Genomic DNA, 24,433 nt, shown 5'->3' on the forward strand with positions numbered 1-24,433 from the left:
AAAGCCTGGGTTGGATTTCAGTACGGGATGACCAGACTCACGCAATAAAGCCATTATCTGCTATATCCCCCTTGCATCAACCACCCCCCACCCCCGAACCTCTATTAATTATTTTTTCGTTTTCTTCTCTGTAATATACTTTTCATTATTTACAGGGATGTACACAAAATACACTTAAAAAGAGGATCTTCCATTTCTTCGCAATAAAATGTCACAGGACGTTTAGTATTGTCTCTTTTTTGTTTGTTTGTTTGTTTTGTTACATTCCAGCCGAGAGCCATTCAAGAAAAGTAAATGGAAAAATACTGAGATCAAAAAACACAAATGGCGTGGTTCTTAAAAAGGGGGCGTGTTTAAGTCCTGTTTGTGCAAGGATGCAGTAGCCTAATTCTAATGGGAGGCAACTCAAGGGCGGCTAGTTGGAGCTGAAGTGACAGTCAGCATTGTCAGTGACTCACAATTCCTTATGTCTTTTCTCCACACTCCAGCGTAGGATATTTCTGTTAAGAGCCTTTTAGCTTTCCCGAATGACAGGTCTCTGTTGATTGACAGGCAAGTAAAAAAAAAAAAAACACTGAGTGTCTGTGTGGTGGGGCAGACAATATAGAAGTGATTGTTCTCATATTCAGCATGTTATTTTCATTTAATCTTATTTTTTAATCAGCTATATTATCATCTCCATCTGGATCTTTTTGTGTGTGTGTGTGTTTCACAAAAAGGGTGGTGCGCTCCCTGCCGGGGGTTCAGGTTCTCCCACAGATGAAAGCAAGGTAGGTGTGAGTGAGTGTGTGAGTGTGTGTGGGCCTGACTCTAGAGGAGGCGTATTTGTGTGCAGCTGAATCGAGGATATTCACGTCAGTTCAACAGTCACTGTGAGAATAAGTGGCAGGAATATCAGTCCAAGCTTGTGCAAACCAGGAGCTCCATCTGAAAGAGTAAATAAAAGTAATTAGTATTTGGCAGGAAGATGCTTGTCACATATTGGTCATAATCCAGTTTTACTTATATCCTCATCTTAAAGGGATAGTTCTTTCTAAATTTACATACACTAATGTCAATCTAAAAATGTATGCTTTTGTTCTCTGTGTAAGCTCCCAAAATTACAAAATAAAGCACTAAAAGAGCTTAAAAAAAGTAGTTCATATGATTTGTTTGTCATATATTCCAAGAAACATAATATCTTTGTGTGAAATCTTTTATTTATTTATTATTAATTCTAAAACATCTGAACACACACACACACACAAAAAAATCATTCATGCAAATCATTATGCAAATAGCTTAATTAAATATTCAAAATGTTGGATATCATTATACTTGATGTTATTGATGTCCAACCTGTGGAATATTTAAGAGCTGCATATGTCATATAGACAATGTTTATAGTGATTTATTTATACTGTTTTTATTTTATTTATTTTTTTTTACTGTAAATTGTCTGGAACATAGTTTTTGTGCACATGGATTAAGAACAACGTGAGTAAATAACTGTTGAATAAATTTTATTTTTAGGTCATATATCTCAAGCATAAATGATCTGGCTAATAAAGGAGCAAGCAGAGCTCCTTACTTTCTGCATTAGAGAATGTAGTACAGTAGGCGAGAAAGCTGTATGAGCGAGCTTCTTTTCTCAAGTACTTTGCTGTAATCGTCTAATGCACTCTAAAAGGTTTGAACGAGCTGTACAGTGTTGCTGGATCACTGAGGCCTCAACTTTCATGCATACTACACAATGTTCAATAAGCACTAAATGATGATGGCTGTCGTAAGTATTATGAGCAATGCTTCTTCAGTGCTTAAGTTATTTTATTACCATCTCTCTCATTTTCATTGACAAAACAAGTGGTAATATATAACATTACTTCTACTTTTATAGCTTGTATGGGTGTTAGTGCTATAATTAATATAACATTAGTACCACTTTATACCACAATATGATTTTTTTTTCTTTTATGGTTAAAACTCAATGTTCAATGTGGCAATGTTCAAAATGGAGCACAAGGATATCACAGCACATTATACAGTCTACAAAAAAAGTAGTATAAATATATTTAAAATAGTATACTACGCTGTTATTACATTACCTTATGACCTGTCACATGGAATTCTTAAATGACCTAATATTAATAATTATTTTTTAAAATAAAATATCATACATATTTATATTGATAAATATTTTTTTTATATCCAATTTTGTGTAAAAACATTTTTAAATCAGTTCTATCACTTTGTACTGAAAATCGTAAAGGAGAAAACAAATTGCAGCGTGGCGTACAGTATTTCACGCATTGCACTCAGGATGTACACTGTACTTTATATTTTGGCAAGTTAATTTGTCCATCCATACAGAAATTAAATATTAAAAAAATATTTATGTAGAGTTCTATAGTTGTTTGGCATTCTGAACATAACCAGCCTTTTTAAACTAAAGAGTCCAGCAGGAGAATTATAGACTTTAGGCCATCTGTGAGCACTAAAGTCTTTAGGGTGTTATATTCGAGAGGGTGTTTGAGATTCAGACACATGTCAGACATAGTGACCTCCCGAGGCCTTGTTCTACAAGCCATTTGACTTGCATACGAGGGGCATCTGAAGCTAGACTCAAGATCAGCGCTCACGCTGACCTGATTCTGTCCTTGCTCTCACACACCTGCCCTACCTCATTTGCATATTCAAATTTACATCCGTAGATGCGGTGGTACACAGGAAAGAGATGCGGTGAGGGTTTTTGGGTTAGGCGAAAGAGAGATAATTAAAAAAGGAATAACAGAAAAACTTAAGAAATAAAAAAAGGCAGAGGATTCCTTCCACCCTTCTGCCTGACAGTTCTTCATCTTTACGCCGCCTTCACACTGGCAGTTGAAATCAGCTCCATAATACGCAATACTCCCCCAGTGGACGTCGTACTACACCGCTGAAAAGCTTCGGAAGCGAGGAGAACAAAAATGGCGGAGAGATTAGAACAATTGATATTGTCTGTATCTTAATGTGCATGTCAGGTCAGCTAAATGTGATATAGTGGTATATAGGGCTGCAACAACCCTGCACTCGAGTGAGAGAGACCGAGTGTGTCCGAGAGCGGGGGGCACGATATTTATTTATTCATTTTAATTGTATTAACTGCCCTTATAATGTTAGAAAATCATGAAAATAAAAAAAATGACATGACAACTTATCGTTATAAAATCATTACTTATTTTATTAAAAGTTATGAATTCAGGTTTGTTTATCAGTACCATAGCAACACCAGCTTCCGCTGGAATTGTCGGATAGGAACCGTCCAAATTTTTTGAACGCATCCGTATGACCAACGGACACGATTTTTTCCGCACTGCACTCGTTCGGACCCGGTTCATAGCCATTCGAATGCGGGCTGCGAATCTCCATAGGAAATGAATGACTTCCGGTCGTTTCGTAGCCGTATCGGAGCTGATTTCAACTGCCAGTGTGAAGGCGGCATTACATATGAGTCTCTAAGAAACTGTAAATATGCCAGCACTGAATGTATAAAACAACTTTAATCTATCACTGAATAACATTTGCTGTGGATGCGCTGGTGCATTGGTAAGTGATGGCTCACTTCTAGTTTTAAATGGTGAAAGCAGCAAGCCCTCGGAAGGCACAAGGCCTCTTCAAAAGAAGGAGAGGACGGGCGGAGACCAAAAACAATAAAAACACAGTATGTAGTAATTTATCAAACTACAATTTTGGCAATTTCACAATTAAATCATGCGTACGAAGCATGCTTTTGAAACACATAGCATTACAAGAGACCAGTTCCACACATTGCACTGCATTTATATATAGTATATTTTATAGAATATGTAATTCTATCAATGTTGTCTAGTTATCATCTTGGAAATTAATATGATAATTTGGCATCCAATTTGGCATAAAACGGGCTTAACATTTGAAAAATAATCAGTCAAGGTGACACTAGAGGAAGTATGCAATAGAGTTGTCACATGACCTATGCTGTATGTTGTACTTATTGCTTGTTTGTTGCTTATTTATTTCAACAAGTGATTACCTCAGCAATAAATGCATTTATTTAATCCAATTTTCTCCCACCCCAAAAAATATATAGGTTTTAATGTCTGGGAAAATATTCAGTTAGTGAGATATAGCTTTTGGTTCATGTGTCATTCTTGAAATGGAAGAACATTTTGAGTGCAAAGCATTTTGGGAGAGTATTCCGGCCTTTGATGCATCTCTGTCATTTTTAAAAACTTCAGTTGTGCAATTATAGCACCCGTAAGAGGAAAACACTGGGAACGGCTCTCTTGTAATTGTTAATACATCAATTAGACTTCTCAAACAAGAAGCTGCAAAAAGCTCACACAGTCAAGGAATCTAATCAGAGGCGTTCAAATACTTACTGTTCGGATTCTGTGTGTTTTTCATCGGGTTTTCTGCAGAACAGAGAAGAGGAGGGGGAGTTGAAGATTAAGAGATGGAGAGGGAGAGAGAAGAGTGTATTCATATATAATACAAGAGATAACCATCATAGGTTTTTGGTCTAATGAAGGATGAAAATCACGAGTCTGTTAGAGACAAGACTAGAATTCCACCAAAGAGCTATTAGCAGCCAAAGTTCATAAGTTCACTCCTATTTTTGGCAGGCTTCAATGTTAAATCTGCCAAAGACTGGAACCTTTTGAACTTTGAGCTCTCTATGAACGCTCAGATGAGCAAACTCAAAAAAAATCCCCAAATCTTTTTCAAGAATACTCAACCGCCCCCTCGACTGATACTGTTGAAGCAAAAATCTATTAACAAGATCTGACACTGCAAGCTTCCTTTCTCCTAAATGCTCATCTTTGTTCTTTAATACAGCTGATGGGCTCTAATGAATGGCTATTGAAACCGGTCAATAGTAACCCAGTTCAAATGCTCTTAATCACTATTCTCCTCTCTGTGCCACCCGTGTTGAGACCCAAAAGCACAAGGATGTTTTGAATGAGATGTATGATGATGCGAGCCGCACTATGCTGTTAAATAGACATTAACGCTTCTCCACATGCACCATTCCTGAGTCGTCGTCCTCCCCCACAAAAAACACTTTTCACCAAATGGCCTCCTGTACTCCGCCCAACAGTTTGTAGATTGTAAGAAGAATAGGCCTGAAGAATAGCACTGATGGACTGCTTGTCCTTAGTTTATAGCATCATGGTCCATACAACTCACCCATAAACACTGATCAATTAAATAGCTATTCACTGAAAATCTTGACATCCACCTGCACATTTAAATCATTTTCTTTTGAGGCTCGTTTTATTCAGTTCACAAAGCCAGCATACAATCTTGAATTTAATTTGCTCATTGCAGTGGTTGACAGTTCACTTAAAAAGAAATTATTGAATGATATACAGGATGTACAACATTATGGGCCACTTTAATGACGCATTAAAGGTACTTTTGCATTCTTTTTTGAATCCAAGTTTGAAAGCTTTAGTTGCAATTCATTGTATTATGTTAATGGATTATTTAATTCATTGAATGAAGTCTAGTTATTTTCTCAGAAATTAAATTCAACTTTGTGTAAAAAAAGCAAAAAACAAAGTTTAGGCAAATATTCAACTTTAGTTAAACTGGACACCATGGACATTCTGGTTGACCACCCCTGGTGTCACCCCCAAATTTAATATGCTACTACTTCATTTTCTTGGTTTAATCATACTGTAAAGAACATTTATTGTAGCCTTGAACTCAAGGACATGAAGTGTCTGGTGTGCCACATCACACATCTCGTCAGGTGTACCTTCCATACTGTAACTCACTCTTACTCACGGCACACGTTAATTTTCTTACAGAATGAAAAACATTGTAGAGTAAAGAGGACATATACAATTTTTATATTAACGTTAAATCTTTTATCTCCGACTGCTGGTTAATCAGATGATAGAAATAAGAGAAATAAGTTCCGCTAGACTAGCATTTGAAATTACAATAAGAATAGCTAATGTGGGGTATTGTTAAGTAATCAGCAATCAGGTTTTATTAATGCTTTTACATGTCAGGTTGGAGTTATACACGCCTAATTGTGAACCGTATTCAGCTTTTTGTCCCCAGTCTTGGCTGTCATTCAGATTATACAGAGGAGCAGCCGACTGTCCTTCATCTTCCAAAACACATCTTTGATTAGATCTAGGCTCACGCTATAGGCAGATCTCTCATAAACCCTGACAGCCACGAAAGCTCAGGGGGGAAATTAGTCCAGGGGCAACGAAACACACACACACACGCAACAGCGTCAGCAAACAATCCCTTTCTAACGTCAATGAAAACAAAGCCAAGACTTAGTGGGCACAGCATCAGTTTCAGCAGCAAAGCATGGCTAGACAAAACCACAGGGGAATGAAACGGTCACACAATCAAACGCAAAAAGGCAATTTTTCTTTTAAGAGGTGTAGAAGATTTCATATCTGTGCTAACAAAACAGAATATCCATTAAGGAAAGACATCTTGTGACCCAAAAATTACAAAGGTACTGCAGATTTGACGGTCATGTCTTAATGAATCCATCTATCTTTAATGTCGCAAATTTCCAGAATAATTTGCCTTTCCTGCTTAGTTTTAATACATGTCTTTATAGGTAATATCAGGTTTTATTTTGCACTTATGAAATAACGTCATTTTTGTTGACTAAATTCGGAGTAAACTCCACTAAGATTGACAAAATACTGATTTAAAGATATTGACAAAAAACAACTTCAATAGAATACAATAACACAATGAGAAACAGAATTCAATAAACAAAGGCATTTAATTACTACATTTCAGATAGAAATGGCAGTTGCCGGTAGAGCTACTCACCGAAAACAATGAGGCGTATGTGTGTGTCAGTAGAGCCCAGTGGATTCTGGGCCGTGCAGCGGTACATGGAGCCATTGAGTTCTGCAGGCACTCGCTCTAACACCAGTTCCTTCCCATCTCTCTCAGCACTGTCGTCGAGCAATCTGCTGCCTACCCGCGTCCAGGTGAACAGAGGCTCAGGAAACACCTCATTCTGGAAGTAGTGTGTACGAGCGTGTTTAGTACACAAGAATGTGTACATTAGGGGGAAAAGGATAAAAAAAAAAAAAAATCAGACTGAAGCCAAAGATACAGAAAGTGATGTACAATGTTTAGGTACTAAATCAGTTATTAACTTATATTTGATTTCGTTTTTTCAATTTATTGGATCATAAATTGTGCATGATTTATCCTACGGTAGGCTATAAAAATATTTGAAGAGTTTGGTTCCAATAAATCCACTGAATCAATATGAAAATTATTTTTTAATATTGAAACTGTTGAAATTGAAAATACCCAACATAGTAAGTTGACCCACATACGACAGCCTCTGAACTTGGTCAATACTAATTATATCATAACCAATACTAATATATAGACACTGGATTAAAAATACATTCATCAGTCATCATTTTCAAAATGAATTCAATGGCTCATCTTGTTAATGCTATAAAAGGCACGGTAAGTCATTAAGAAACATGTTATATTATTAATAATATAAACCCATTTTAAAATAAATCTTATAAATAAATAAAAATAAATAAATCGATACTCAATACCTTTCCGTTTTGGAGAAAGGACAGAAAATATCCAATACAATATTATATGGAGACAATTAAAGCATTTCTTTTTATAGACTTTTCCAGGAAGAGGAATATAAGGGGTTTGATGGTCTTTGGGGACAATGAAAAAAAAAAACACACCAAACACGTAGTCCACAAGAGTCAAAAGAATATCAAGTATTCTTATACGCTTATTTATCATGGTGTAGCATTGTCTGCAACTATGCCTGGAAGCCCACTAACACAATACATAATTTCATGTCTATTTAAAAAAGTACTTGCCTTATAATACTTGTGAAAGCTCAGTATAAGATCATCTGATTCTACACAAGAGGACATGTGTGATAAATCCCCCAAAAACTAAATGCCTGAGCCAAGGCTACATCCCGATTTATTGTAGATCCTGTTTCCGGGCATGGGAGAAGATATCTTTCCCCTGCCGATCAAACCAATCTACCCATGTTCTAGGTGTGATAAGTGACTGGCTGGCACAATCCATCTAACTTCACAAAATCATGTGGCTTGTCTGGGTGACCTCTGATAACGGCACATTGGAGAGTGTGGCTTGGCTGTGTGTAACTGGACTTCCACATTCACACCATGACAGCAGTGAAATGAGTTTGCACTTGCTGGTGGAATCAGGTCAGATCCAGATAAAAATATCCCCCATGGCACTCGCATGGTTAAAGTCATGAAATGACAGTAAGGCATCCTCTTGGAGAGCAGCGCTGTACTCTATACAAATACAAATGTTAAATTAGAAAGGAAAGAGACACCAATGTGACCCTATTTGTTGGTGTTTTAACTAGAGTCTGAGTAAACCAAAGGGGATATTGAGTCTGTTTTTTGGTATTGTTTGAATATCAGGGTAGTATTTGATTTTCTGTGCTAACATTTATCTTATCTACTTGTGAAACCCAAGGCCTTGGAGCAGCTAAGGATAAGGGAGACATTCTTCCAAACAAATCTCCATTGGCTTTAAAATCCTCTGAAATCTTTTGTTTAAATATTAAGATCCAAACTGGATTTATGTCCACCGTCAAGCCTGTTTATGGTGACCATTCCTCTATTATTTAAAGGTGTACTTCAAATAGGCAAAATGTGGGTGGAATAAACACACATATCTGCCAGACAAACTGCCCATGCACCAACCAACTCCCTTCTCTACTAAGGTAACTCAATTGTAGTGCTTTAGCAATCCAAAAACCCAAAATAATAGGGCATACTTAATGGAAAATCCATTTTTAGATGGTAGCTATGCTTTGAAACATGGGTTCTAGCTGGTCTGAATCAGACCAGGCCGGTTATTAGCTGGTCTAATCTGTCACTAATGAGTTTAGACAGAGATTGTTGCCAATCTAAATGGTCTACCAGCTTGTACCAGGTAATGACAAGTGCTAACCTGCAAATAACCAGTCTAAATTTGCAAATGACCAGTATCGACCAGCTAATGACCAGTTTAGGCCTAGCTAACAGCCTGTGTGAAGAACCCAGCTATACCTGGAATTTCCAGGAGGAATAAAACATAACTACTGTAAAATTATTTTACATTCATGTCACAAACAAAATAGCGTAAAGTAGAATCAGTGATGATAGCATATCGGGTCTAATTTCTTTCCACCTTAATGCCATTGGCTAGACACATCTCTGAGTCAGTCCTGTCACAAAGATTGGGCAGATCACCATTAAACTGTTCTGTGTTTATCTGCTGGAGAAGATTTTTTTTTTTTTTTTTTAGCTCTTGGCAGACGGTGATAGTTACACTGAGACAATCTTCTTGCTTCTCTAGGCCTGTGGAGCCGACGGACTATTGAAGCAAGTATAAATTTGCCGTAGTTGACAGTAAATCGCTCCTAGCTAGCTCTGTGCTCGCACCTGTTTTGCTAGCTAGTCTGACAAGAACAAACGAAAGCAGCAAAATCCCTGAAAGCTGCAGTGAAATACATCAACAAACAGCTGATTTGTTTTTTAATCAGACGCTCTTATGCCTTTGGTGAGAATACCAAACAGAACACAAACACAAATAAGAAGAGTTTAGCATTAGCAAAGAGAAGCCTAATGTTAGCATAATAAATCAACTTGCCTTATTTCTGGGAATAGTTCTTGTTAAAGCATATAATTGATTAAAATTATCTTCTAGGTCAGTTTAAGTGTACTGTTTCTTAAGTTATACAAATTAGTTTTTTTTTTTACTTATCGTAACAGATATTTTTTTTTCTTATTAAACACAAATGTAACAGTTCAGTCAGATTTTATGCTTAAAAAAAGACAAACACTATTTGCCAACAAGGAAAGAAGAATAAACTAGAAATTGTACATAGTTTCGAGGTTGTTTTTACATATTATTTAGATATTTTTATTGGAATTTTTTTTTCTCCATGTTCTGAAACATCAGTTATTTTATTAAATGCAACACCGCATTGTTTATTTATTTATGTATTTTTTCATTTGTTCTGTGTTCATGGAAATGACACTGAAATATAGAGTGCCAACAATAGAGAAATCAATCGGGGGGAAAATAATCGCAGCTTAAATGGTTTTTCATCCAAAGAGCATTTTTGCTGCTCAGTCTGAGTGTCTGTAGACCATTTACAAATGCAATTTGATTGAACTCTTATCTTATCTCACCCCCGATATACGTCTAGTACATCCTAATATCCTTGAGTGCTCAAGGTCTTTTTCTTTTCTTGTTCTTTTTTTTTTTTTTTTTTTTTTTTAGTTGCAGCCCTAAGTGCTTTTCAATAGATCATTTTCAAAGTTTTTTTCTCATGACCTTTGAAGGACTTTGAAAACCCTCGATTTTGATTTCATAGCAACTTACATGATTGAATGGTTTGATTTTGTCAGATGCAGTGCACCCCGCCTTGGACAGGCTGAACCATTTGGATTGATAGCTCATGGATAGCAGTACCAGGTCAGAAGCTGACAGATACACGTGTTGTATTGCACACTCTGTAAGAATGGTCACTATAGCCGTATATCACACAGGCTTAACTGCACATGTGGGACAAACCTCCTCCTATCCAAAACTGAACTTGGCCCTGGTTTCATAACCCCCATGGACTTACCAACGGAGATCCTACCTGGAAACCTTGGACGGTGATGCGAACCGTATCCCCTACCTTTGCCCTGGCAGGTGTTATTGAAAGCTTGGGGCCTTTAGGAGCCGCTATGAAAGGAAACAAGAGAAAACACTGTCAGTTTTAAACATTAAAACTAGGAATGCACTAGAGCAGATACTGTGCTCCTGTATTCATACTCATTAAAATTTTCAGATACCAAAAGCTTATACCACACAGCATGTGAACAGTGCTGCATCCAGACGAAGAGACAGACAACAGAACAACAGAGGTTTATGAAGGTCTATGAAGTACATGTATGTAATTAATTCACAGCCTGTGTGAAATGCGCTTGGCTATATGTGTCTCTGACATTCTGTACCAATGCTATTGGTACATGCACTGTGAATGTTTTGCTCACTTTGGAATCGCAACACATTTCTGAAGTCAATGCACATTTCAGATTATAAAAAATTAGATTTATATTTCAGAAAATATGTTCATCGCTGTTGCATGATTTCTGTATAATGAGTGGTTCCCTATATTATTACAGAAAATATTTTTTTTATTACAATACTGTGCTGCTGCAATGGAGAAGCTCTTTTGTGCTATTAAATTAAAGATGAAATAACATTTAGCAATAAAATAAGCAGTAAAAGTAATACAAGCTTGTACAATACATTTAAATTGGCATAATTAAGTATGAAAATAACTGAAGGAAATATCTGTTTGCTAAATGAAACCAGCTAACATGATTCATATTATTTTGGTTTCGAATCTGTTCCCAATACTTTTAAAAATGCAATGAAAATACAGGTATCAGTAAGAACCAAAAATAAAAGAAAGAGTACTGGACTCGTTCTTGAAAAAGTGGTCTCGGTGCATCCCTAATCAAAACAATACTAGTACACCAGCACAGTATTAACAGACCAAAGTCACGGCATTTGACTTGGAGGTCAACTTGGGGATTCTCAGTTTCCTTTATTGAAATTGCTGAGGAGTATTTATTTCCCAAGAGGGACAAGGACCTAAATTGGGTAGACATTCATTACTAAAGAAGAAACAGAGCGTGCAAGGCAAGCGGTGGAGGAAGTAAGATAAGAGAAACTTAGAGAACTAATTCCCTTGTCTTGTGTGGACCGAATCTCCCAGATGGGTTTAATTTGGTCTCAGAGAATGGCTGGGATGTGATGAAGGAAAGGAAGGTTAAAATATCATATTTTGACCTTCTCAGGCACTGGGGATTTCTCTTGTGTGCTCAGGGGAAAGATAAGAAAGTGATTTTGTACATGTCTAGAAAGTGAGACCATAAGTTCCTCAAGTGAAACTTCCTCTATTTAGCCGTATGAGCTAGGCGCTTTATAGCAGCAAAGTCTGGGTGTAAAAAAGCTGGTCCTGTGTGGTTCTGCATCGTCTACCATGATTACCAGGATCCAGGATTAACCCTGAGAACCATAAAACAAGTTTTGTGAGCCATATGTTTGCGGTAACACATAATTTCAAAGCAAAGCTTTGTAAATGTAGATTAGACTTGAAATTATTCAAAAATACATCCCACTATGGCCTTTCTTTCAAACCTTTCAAACGGCTAATGCTACGCTTTGGATCCTACAACACATAGAGATAATCCAGCTACTGAGAACTATGTGAAACAATGGCTAATCATGCTTTTACCCATCATTCAAGCCACAGAGTGTCCAGCAAAACTAATGAGGCATCAGGCCAGTCTTAGTCAGTTTAATGATTACCCCCTGGTGCCGCTTAATGGATTATGATTTCCGCTCTCACATTTTTTAATGGATCCTATGAATGTGTATTTCACACATAAATCAAGTTATAGCAGGACACTACACCACATACACAGAAATCCTCTTTTGCCAGCTTTCTTATTATGGAAATGATCAGGGATATTAGCGGTCAGGCTTTGCAGAGAGGAGAAAGAGATGTGAAATGCAATACATGAGAGATTAAGAGCTTGTCAAGGCATGAATCATGACTCAATGACTCCATCGATTTTCCTTAAGAAAACAGTTAAAAAACAAAAGGAGACCTTTGATAGTGCCTGTGTTCTGACAGAGCAATGGGCACTCAAAGGCTGACCCTGCCTTTTCCGTACCAAGTAGATGAATTAACGGATCAATACCGTGGATTGCCCAACCTAAGCCCTAACCACCGGAGCTGACAAAAAAATTCACTGAGCTGTGAAGTTTTCCTACCTGTGGTGCCAGATAACTTTTCTGCCATAGCACCTTTTTGTAAGCATTTTGAACAGAATTAGCCTGAGAAAGACTAGCTTGCTGTTGAAGAAAGGTGATGGCCAGATGTCTGGGACCAGCTCCAGGAGGAGCATTTGGTGACCCATGTCATCGCCTGTGATTTTGGCTGCAAGTACTGTAACTGATGAGCCACAGAGCTGTTGACTTTTCATGCTTCACTAAGGGAGACAACTACAAAGTCTCAAACATTATAATACATAGTGTGAAAACATTTAACAGTGTTATTACAAACCCGATTCCAAAAAAAGTTGGGACTGTACAAATTGTGAGTAAAAAAGGAATGGAATACTTTACAAATCTCATAAACATATATTTGATTCACAACAGAATATATGTTGAAAGTGAGAAATTTTAATTGTCATGCCAAATATTGGCTCATTTTGGTTTTCATTAGAGCTACACATTCCAAAAAAAATTGGGACAGGTAGCAATAAGAGGCCGGAAAAATTAAATGTACATACTGTATAAGGAACAGCTGGAGGAACAATTCGCAACTTATTAGGTCAATTGGCAACATGATTGGGTATAAATAGAGCCTCTCAGAGTGGCAGTGTCTCTCAGAAGTCAAGATGGGCAGAGTATCACCAAATGCCCCAATGCTGTGGCGAAAAATAGTGGAGTAATATCAGAAAGGAGTTTCTCAGAGAAAAATTGCAAAGAGTTTGAAGTTCATCATCTACAGTGCATTATATCATCCAAAGATTCAGAGCATCTGGAACAATCTCTGTCAAGGCCGGAAAAGCATACTGGATGCCTGTGATCTTCGGGCCCTTAGACGGCACTACATCACATACAGGAATGCTACTGTAATGGAAATCACAACATGGGCCCAGAAATACTTCCAGAAAACACTGTCAGTGAACACAATCCACCGTGCCATTCACCGTTGCCGGCTAAATCTCTATAGGAGTTCAACTCTATAGAAGCCATATCTTAACATGATCCAGAAGTGCAGGCGTTTTCTCTGGTCCAAGGCTCATTTAAAATGGAATGTGGCAAAGTGGACAACTGTTCTGTGGTCAGAGGAATCAAAATTTGAAGTTCTTTTTGGAAAACTGGGACACCATTTCATCTGGACTAAAGAGGACAAGGACAACAGAAGTTGCAATCAGCGCTCAGTTCAGAAGCCTGCATCTCTAATGGTATGGGGTTGCATGAGTGCATGTGGCATTGGCAGCTTACACATCTGGAAAGGCACCATCAATGCTGAAAGATATATGTCCAAGTTCTACAACAACATATGCTTCCATCCAGATGTCGTCTCTTTCAGGGAAGACCTTGCATTTTCCAACATGACAATGCCAGACCACATACTGCATCAATTACAATATCATAGCTGCAAAGAAGAAGGATCCGGGTACTGAAATGGCCAGCCTGCAGTCCAGAACTTTCACCCATAGAAATAATTGGGGCATCAAGAGGAAGATGCGACAAAGACCTAAGACAGTTGAGCAACTAGAAGCCTGTATTAGACAAGAATGGGACATCATTCCTATTCCTAATCCTGAGCAACTTGTCTCCTCATTCCCCAGACGTTTGCAGACTTTTATAAAAAAGAGAGGGGATACCACACAGTGGCAAACATGGCCTTTTCCCAACTTTGTGACCCTGGGCTTAATGTAATTTACCCAAATACAACTTGTTCCTGGATCACCATTCTTACACTGGTACCAGAATCTACCATTAGGTTTACTTATGCTTGCTAATACACATGTTCTTTCAGGACCAACAAAGGATGTATAAGTCCCTGGCTTTCCTTTCAGACTTGTTTGACCGAAACTTGCCAACTTTTTTTCTACTTCTTATGGTCCACCGAACCTCCAAGCCATTAATAACCCTGACAGAGAAATACGGTTGTTTGAATGCACACAGATTAATTCACACTCCCACACACAACCCACAACAAACATCTGCGTACTTATTATCAGTCTATTGGGTAGAGGAACTTGGCGTGCAGGCATAGATCATCTCTATCCTCTGGATGGGAGAATATAACTCATTCCCCTTCTGTGTTTTGCTGAATCAGTAGCACCTTCACCCATGCAAATCCTCACTGTTGAGCCTGGCTCAGCTTTAATTATGGAGAGGCACTGACTGAATCACTGCATATTTGGATATGACTAATAGACAGCCAAGTCAGGGCAACAAGCCCAGCCGTGATGCTCTGAGGTGAGGACAGCATTCAGAGAACACCGCCTCCACGGACCAACCGCATCCATTTAGAGTCTCACCTCATGAATATTCAGTGAATGTAATACAAATGTGAGTCACTGTCAAGATGTTTCTGTCTCATGTTAAAGATTTATGACTTGTAAATGCTCCTATGGCTAGTGATTAATTTTCTGACCTAGTGGATCACCTAGTGATTAATTTTCTGACCTAGTGGATCACCTGTACTGGTGGTGTCATGATAGCAACTGGAATGAAACCTACTAGAGCAACTGCATACATACAATAATATATTCCAGTCTTATCTCCTAAAGTTATGGCTGCTGAAAAAATCAGCTTTGTCATCACATGAATAAATTACACACACACACACATGCACGCACACACACACAAACACACACACACACACACACACACACACACACACACACACACACACACACACACACACACACACACACACACACATAAACATTGTAACAATTTTTTATAGGATTTATTTCTGACTTCAAAAATGGCTGTTTTGCACATGCTAAGCAAAGAACAAAGGAAACAAATACACCAATTGTCATGCATATGCAAGCATTTCTTCACATACAGTATGAGCTAACTGTTATCACTTGGGGCTGTGCCAAGCTCAAGCTAGGTTTGTTAATGTTTTTAAATTTTAGTGCGATTCAATTAAAAACAACAACTGCACATTTTTGTTTTGTATTCTGTGAGAAAGAACAAAGAGAAGCCGAAATAGTGCTTGCTGTCTTCATTTCTTAAGTAACAGAGATGCTGTTAAATTAATGGATTGGAGGCCTTGTTAAAATATACAAGAGTTAGCAAGACTTCTCTAGGCCTGCACTCCAGCAAACTTACTTCTCTCACTACAGTGCAATCAATGATACAAAACCTTGCTTTCCTAGAGCAGCTTCAGATGCAAACATTCCTGCTCTCAAGACACACACACACACACGCACACACACACACACATATATAACTGATTTGATGTTGACATCATCATTTGTTAAATTTACACAGAACATTTTCACGGAAAATGTAAACTGTAAGGTCTACTACAAATGCAGTGAATTTACTTTAAAAGTAAAAACTAAAAATTATTTTCTTATTTTATTATATGTAATTCAATGGATGCATCAAAAAAAAAAAAAAAAACATAACACTAGGAGTTAGAGTACAAAAAAGATTCACAAATGGTAAAACTGATTTTATAAAACAAACAATTATGAAATTATAAAAGAATATTGTTAAAATGTTATGATGTTGACTGGAAACTAAAAGATGTAACACCACTATGCATTATGCCCCTTTAAAAACATGTTCTTCATCATCTTGACTGGCTTTGGTATACTTCCCTCAATATATATTTCTCTATGAATCATTATTATGGGTAAATAACATTAAGCAGTCCTGCTAACTGAGAGATGTATGAATACACATACTGCAGTATAAAATTCTCTCCCGGCTGACATAGTTCTGTCATCGCACAGTACTCTATTTTATTCACTAAGGGATCTGTCTATGTCATTTAGCACAAACCAATTCCTCATGCACTGCATCCCATGATTCATTTTGGTATATTGTGGCTATATATGATGAAAGTTTACTCTGCTGTCTTTCTTTCAATTGGTTGCAATGATTATTTTATAAACACCAGGGAACTATGCTTCAGTGAAAAAATGAAATCACATCTCTCTCTCTCATGCTAAACGTTTGCAAAACAAGCAGATACTCTTGCGATAGGATTGTGATTTCTGTCTGAGCAGCCATGAAATGCACAGAGGGAGATCATGCTGGAGAATGAGTGAGTGAGAATGAGAACGAGAGAGAAATATTGAATGGAAACCGCATCAACTTCTAGATCATCCACACTTTCTTCGTCTCATCGCTGTTTTTTGTACTTTCTTCATCTTTTTCTGCACTGCTCCTGCACTAAGTGAGAGAAATGTCTCTGTTTATCTTGTCTTGCGTCTCATCACTTGCCTCTTTCTGAGGTCTGATAGCAGAGACTACAAGTGAGTGCTGCCTTTGAAGTGATAATGGGATCGTCAGGCCATCTTTGTTGTAGCTTTAAAAGCAAAAAAGGCAAAAAAAAAAAAAAAAAAAAAAGCCTCTCATCCATGAAAATACAAAGGTATGCCAGGATCCCATTATTTGGCATTGTTGCGCCACGACTTTCATTACTTATAAACAAGTGAACGCAACAAGCCTATTTTACTGACACAAATACGAAACACAACAAAACATTTGGCATATCATTGATTTAGCATCATAATGAGCAGAAGGTAGACTTTTTTATGATTTTCTGTGAATTGCAATAGTGAGATCCAGCAACAATGCTGTCTTTGAGAACACTGCAAAATTCCCCTTTATGCTTGATTTCTTTAATTCAGGTTGACTCTTTCAATGACGTGGTTAAGTTAGCTCAATCTACTGCGCAGACAGCTCAATGAATTGGCCTGTCAATCATGGGGAGATTTTGCATTCTGCATTAGTAACTACAATCTGCTTGCCTGTAACACAATTAAGCAACAAATGGAAACCAGTGTTGGTCTCACTGCATCTGTCAGCTTGGGATGTAAAAGGACTCACCTGTGATCAGACGAGCGGAGGTGAATAATTAAGTTGAAGGTCAAAAACAAAGCTTTTACACTGACCTATTGATCTGCATCAAATGTTACAGCCAACAAAAGCAATACATACCCAGTGTGACCTCAGTCTGCATAGGCATGGAGAGAGCCGGGTGGGAGACCTCGCAGCTAAACAGGGCGTCATTATCCAGCTGTGGATTCAGAGTCCAGGTGAGCTTGGCCTGGACCAGCACAGACCCATCGCTCTGGGGGATTTGCATGTTGCTGAAGAAATACAGGGGTTCTGTGCTCTGAACCCACCGTGGGAACTCTCGGCTGACTACTGTCTCTGGGATGGTCTCTGTGGCCGGGCTGGGCTCTTGACCGGGCTGTTTGGCCATGTAGCTCCTCCCAGGGCTCTCTGTGTAGAGGCGTCCGGGCCTGCCCTCCGGACCCAGCAGAGATAGAGACTTCCTCAGCTTAGTGTCATCCAGATCTCTGCTGATCAGAGGTCTGGCTCCACGCACGCCAGCTGAGCCACCACCCTCGTAACCAACAGTGGGTGAAACATAGGAGATCACCTCTATCAACTCTCCATCCCGTTTGAAATATACCTGGCAAGAGAGACGAAAAGTTAATGATTCAATCAGAATAATACATTAATTTACCTATAAAGTGCAACTGACATGATTTCAGTCAAAAAGTTTACGTGACATAAAATAATAATAAAATAATAAAAAAAAAAATTATATGTATATATATATATGTATATATATATATATATATATATATATATATATATATATATATATATATATATATATATATATATATTTTTTTTTTTTTTTTTTTTTTTTTTTATGTCACAAACTTTTTGACTGAAAACATGTCAGTTGGACTAAAAATGGACTTCCTCCAACTGGCCTCTAAAAAATATCTGAATGAATACATTAATGAATGAATGTGGGATGGCTACAGACTCCAACCAGATCATTATGGTATAAGAATAAAAATATATAAAATAATGCAAATAAATAATATTAAAAATATGTAAATGAATCAACAAATAAATACATAAATAAATATATAAGTTACAACCGTATATAGACAGTGCATTTTATAACAAAGAAAGAAGCAAACAAGCAAGCAACTAACTGTCTCCGAAAATATGCTGGTCTTAAAATAAATTAGAATAAAATATGTAACATTTATGAAATAATGTAATAACAACAATAATGCAAATACTATTTTTACTACTACTAATAATAATCATTATAATTGGCTCCAGCTATACTTTTTTGTCGTTGGCTGGTGAAAATACATTTAATTAAAAACAAATATTTATTAAATTCCATTCGTAATACATTTTAATTACTTCAGACACTTGTGACTTGTGATGTGTATATTCTTCAGATGTCTAAGAATTGTAAACAAAGACTGTGAATGCACTTTGTGTACAACAGTACAATAGTCAGTTATGTCATCGCTTGATTTTTAACTGGATATGCAGGCTGATTCTGAAAGCATTTTTCCAGATTACTCATCTAAAGCAAGAAAACCAGCATCATTTTGGTATAAAAAGGTATGAGAATTTCTTTTCTTAAAAAAAAACTATCAAAAAAACAACAAGAGAGGACGCAATAGTCAGTATTTGCTGCAATCAAAGTAAATTGTGAAATTACCTAAACAAAAGTATCTGGGACAATGCAAGGAATTATTCAGCCCAGAGGACCTGTGAATGGAAAATATACGCGACACAGTTTCTGCTTTGTGTTTGTGTTCCACTAGCGCGTTGCTGTAACAGCTTCTCTCCACTACAGTGCATTTAGGTATTAAGATTCCCGGCCTGTAAATCACTTGACAGGGAATTAAGTTCCCACTTCAAAACACAACCTACAGATATGTGTATTAAATTCAGTAGGCCTAATGCCTGTAGCATTAATGTTTTCACAGTGCTCTGCTTGTACCCCCTTTACTCTCAATCCCTCCTTTTCCACAAGAAGAAGGAATAAGAGGGGTTCGGCATAAAGCACTGCATGCTATATATATATATATATATATATATATATATATATATATATATATATACAGTATTGTTCAAAATAATAGCAGTACAATGTGACTAACCAGAATAATCAAGGTTTTTCGTATATTTTTTTATTGCTACGTGGCAAACAAGTTACCAGTAGGTTCAGTAGATTCTCAGAAAACAAATGAGACCCAGCATTCATGATATGCACGCTCTTAAGGCTGTGCAATTGGGCAATTAGTTGAATTAGTTGAAAGGGGTGTGTTCAAAAAAATAGCAGTGTGGCATTCAATCACTGAGGTCATCAATTTTGTGAAGAAACAGGTGTGAATCAGGTGGCACCTATTTAAGGATGAAGCCAACACTTGTTGAACATGCATTTGAAAGCTGAGGAAAATGGGTCGTTCAAGACATTGTTCAGAAGAACAGCGTACTTTGATTAAAAAGTTGATTAGAGAGGGGAAAACCTATAAAGAGGTGCAAAAAATGATAGGCTGTTCAGCTAAAATGATCTCCAATGCCTTAAAATGGAGAGCAAAACCAGAGAGACGTGGAAGAAAACGGAAGACAACCATCAAAATGGATAGAAGAATAACCAGAATGGCAAAGGCTCAGCCAATGATCACCTCCAGGATGATCAAAGACAGTCTGGAGTTACCTGTAAGTACTGTGACAGTTAGAAGACGTCTGTGTGAAGCTAATCTATTTTCAAGAATCCCCCGCAAAGTCCCTCTGTTAAAAAAAAGGCATGTGCAGAAGAGGTTACAATTTGCCAAAGAACACATCAACTGGCCTAAAGAGAAATGGAGGAACATTTTGTGGACTGATGAGAGTAAAATTGTTCTTTTTGGGTCCAAGGGCCACATGCAGTTTGTGAGACGACCCCCAAACTCTGAATTCAAGCCACAGTACACAGTGAAGACAGTGAAGCATGGAGGTGCAAGCATCATGATATGGGCATGTTTCTCCTACTATGGTGTTGGGCCTATTTATCGCATACCAGGGATCATGGATCAGTTTGCATATGTTAAAATACTTGAAGAGGTCATGTTGCCCTATGCTGAAGAGGACATGCCCTTGAAATGGTTGTTTCAACAAGACAATGACCCAAAACACACTAGTAAACGGGCAAAGTCTTGGTTCCAAACCAACAAAATTAATGTTATGGAGTGGCCAGCCCAATCTTCAGACCTTAATCCAATTGAGAACTTGTGGGGTGATATCAAAAATGCTGTTTCTGAAGCAAAACCAAGAAATGTGAATGAATTGTGGAATGTTGTTAAAGAATCATGGAGTGGAATAACAGCTGAGAGGTGCCACAAGTTGGTTGACTCCATGCCACACAGATGTCAAGCAGTTTTAAAAAACTGTGGTCATACAACTAAATATTAGTTTAGTGATTCACAGGATTGCTAAATCCCAGAAATTTTTTTTTTTTTGTACAAAATAGTTTTGAGTTTGTACAGTCAAAGGTAGACACTGCTATTTTTTTGAACACACCCCTTTCAACTAATTGCCCAATTGCACAGCCTTAAGAGCGTGCATATCATGAATGCTGGGTCTTGTTTGTTTTCTGACAATCTACTGAACCTACTGGTAACTTGTTTGCCACGTAGCAATAAAAAATATACTAAAAACCTTGATTATTCTGGTTAGTCACATTGTACTGCTATTATTTTGAACAATACTGTATATATATATATATATATATATATATATATATATATATATATATATATATATATAAATAATCTGCTTGCCCGTTCAGGGACCTTTGGACAATTTAAATTCCGTTTGCCCAAGATCAAAGTTTCATTGCATTACAGAAGACCTATCCTTGCACTGTATCCCTTTTTTGTCCTTTCGTTCTGTGTGTGTGGCTTTGTCTGGCTTTGATTTGATCTCACCATTTATGTCCCATCACTCTGTTGGGTAAATAAACATAATATAACATGGGTGAATTAAGCTCAAGTCCTTGGGAAGTCTTGTTTTCAATGTCACAAGAATTCAGAGGCAGAGGAAGTGAGAGATAGGCTTGTAAGGGACAGCGCTATTTCCCTCCATGCGACGACTGTTTTTGTGGCTAATGTGCTCTAAAGTACACACTTTATCTTGGCTGCTGAGAGGGGTTAACAGCCTATACTACACTGTGGCTTTTACTTACATTATCTGACCATTTGTGCCTGCAGACACAGGAAAGAGCAGACAGATGCATAGTAGAACCCTAAGCTATTAGCTAAGGCTCTAGAGAGTAGCTAATGTCTAATATTAGTGATTGTATGAGATAACAAAACACTACTTTGACTATGGAGCCATTTGGAAAATACAATGCAATAACTCAAGCTATGGCTGAATAGAGGCTAGTTCAATTGCAATGTATGGAGGTTCATCAGGCCTCAGGTTCATCAAGTTTGACTTAGTTAAACAAATTCACACAAGGGAGTCTTCAGAGCATGCGTACTGCAGCATCAATGCCACAGTTTATCACATACCTGCTTGCCATGTAAACACAGTTGCATAAACCCTGGCTGTACCAGAGCCATAGCTGGAGTTTGTGGGGCCCCGGTGCAGGTTATACCAGTAGGCCCTGTTTGAAATTGTTGAATTTATATGTTCCTTCTATTTATTTATTTGTGTTGATTACACAATGTTTACGTTTTTTCAGGTTTGTTGGTGTCCAGGTACAGAACCCGTGTAAAATATCACTGCATAGTCTTTACTGTAAAAATTGAATATACAGTCAAACCAAAATGTATTCAGACACCTTGAACATTTCTCACATTATCACAGTTTATTTGCTATAGTCTAGAAAATGGTGATAAAATATGACAAGAATTCACAGTTAAACAGTGTCCGAACAAATTCATCTTGATAATATCAGATAACTTTGATAGAAAGGTATGTAATGGATTACAAATCAACCAAAAATTCAGACAACTATGACAATATTAACACAACTATCAATACTTTGTTGATCAATTACCAGGCAAAGCTACATTTTGTTCAGTCTTTAAAAAGGTTGCACTGGCAATTGAAGAAAAAATACTTAAGCAAAATATGGTCAGGTCAAAGTGTCTGAATAATTTTTGGTTTGACTGTGGATTAAATCTTGTTAAAACTATAAAGTAATTTGTTAAAGAGGAGTGAGTGGTTTACGTTCTTTCATTTGGACTAACATTAAAGGGTTAGTTCACCCAGATAGCAAAATTGTGTAATTAATAACTTACCCTCATGTCGTTTCAAACCCGTAAGACCTCAGTTTATCTTTGGTACACAGTTTAAGATATTTTAGATTTAGTCCGAGAGCTCTCAGTCCCTCCATTGAAGCTGTGTGTACGGTCTACTGTCCATGTCCAGAAAGGTAAGAAAAACATCATTAAAGTAGTCCATGTGACATCAGAGGGTCGGTTAGAATTTTTTTGAAGCATCGAAAATACATTTTGGTCCAAAAATAGCAAAAACGACTACTTTATTCAGCATTGTCTTCTCTGCCGTTCACGAGTCAAGAACCGTTTCTGTCAGATGCGTCAGATTCGAGAACCGAGGAGCTGATGATACTGCACATGTGTGATTCAGTGTGAAGCAGACTGAGACACAGAGCGTCTGAACTGAACTGATTCTTTTGGTGATTGATTCTGAACTGATTCTGTGCTAATGTTATGAGCCCAGGTAAACCGAAGGCTTGCAATCATCGCAAATGACGCCATTACGTCGAGTGCAAAAGAACCGGTGAACCATTTTCTTCAATCGGTTTATTATATTGAACTGTCCGAAAGAACTACTGGTGATCCGGAAACCGATGCAACCGGTTCTTGACTCATGAACGAGTTAGTCTATTGTTCATTATCTGGCTCGGCTCGGTGTTCATCTTCAGTTCTCTCTTCATAGCAGTTCAGTCAGTGTACTGTTTGAGTACACGAATTACTCCGGGATATTGGTTTGTTTGAACTGATATCCAGACTGCTTTGTTTTGAGCTCTCTCTCACAACAGACACGGAAGAGAAGACAATGCTGAATAAAGTCGTTGTTTTTGCTATTTTTGGACCAAAATGTATTTTCGATGCTTTAAAAAATTCTAACTGACCCTTTGAAACAACATGAGGGTAAGTTATTAATTACATAATTTTGCTATCTGGGTGAACTAACCCTTTAAGGACACAGACAGCAGATAGAAAATTAATGCATGGTCACTTTAAGAGACAATGCATTGATGATAGACATCCGATTTCTTTCTCCACTGTTTACTTTCACTTTAGACATAATCGATGTTTTTTTTTTTCGAGGATACTCTCCGATATGGATATTTTGAAAATTTTTCATGTATTTGTCATTACAACAGCAAGAAGAGGCAAATTTCACTGTTGAAGCACAGGACGTGTCTCTCTGCGTGCGCCCTGTGTGCACAGAATGCCGCGCGTGGTAGCTGAAGTGGGCTCTATCACTTCTTTTCTGTTTGCTTGTTTAAACTGCAAATTGTATTTGTTCATTCAGGTGAAGGAGAGCTCGGTTCAGTGTTGCTGTCTGTGAGACACGTCTTTTGCATGTGCACCAGTTTTTCCGCGTATTGTGTTTGAATACTCTTTTGAATGTTTAAATGGGCAAGGCTTAAAAACATGTGTAAATGATAAGAATTCATAATGATGCACAGCCCGTTACTGTACCGGGGCCCCACCTCAACCAGTGACAGCACTGCACCGGGGCTAGGGATAGGCTAGTCAGAAATTTTAATAGCCCCGGTTTAGCC

At 37.6% G+C, this 24,433-nt stretch overlaps 1 protein-coding gene across 2 annotated transcripts in view; it reads right to left on the reverse strand.

The window, feature by feature from the left end:
• Nucleotides 1-691: 691 nt before the first annotated feature.
• The window catches only part of LOC113080618 (immunoglobulin superfamily member 21-like), a 29,532-nt gene continuing 5,790 nt past the window's right edge, over nt 692-24,433 (reverse strand). Inside the window, exons 2-6 of one of the 2 annotated variants that reach the window (XM_026252776.1) lie at nt 17,794-18,274; nt 10,646-10,746; nt 6,817-7,009; nt 4,380-4,412; nt 692-927 (exon numbers count right to left, since the gene is read on the reverse strand). In XM_026252776.1, coding sequence (XP_026108561.1) covers nt 851-927; nt 4,380-4,412; nt 6,817-7,009; nt 10,646-10,746; nt 17,794-18,274 — 885 coding nt within the window. In that variant the 3' untranslated portion in view covers nt 692-850. The remainder of the gene's footprint in view (nt 928-4,379; nt 4,413-6,816; nt 7,010-10,645; nt 10,747-17,793; nt 18,275-24,433) is intronic. The other variant, XM_026252777.1, reaches the window with a different exon arrangement.

This window comes from Carassius auratus, unplaced genomic scaffold, assembly GCF_003368295.1.
Source record: "Carassius auratus strain Wakin unplaced genomic scaffold, ASM336829v1 scaf_tig00031880, whole genome shotgun sequence".
In the NCBI taxonomy this organism is placed as follows: domain Eukaryota; kingdom Metazoa; phylum Chordata; class Actinopteri; order Cypriniformes; family Cyprinidae; genus Carassius; species Carassius auratus.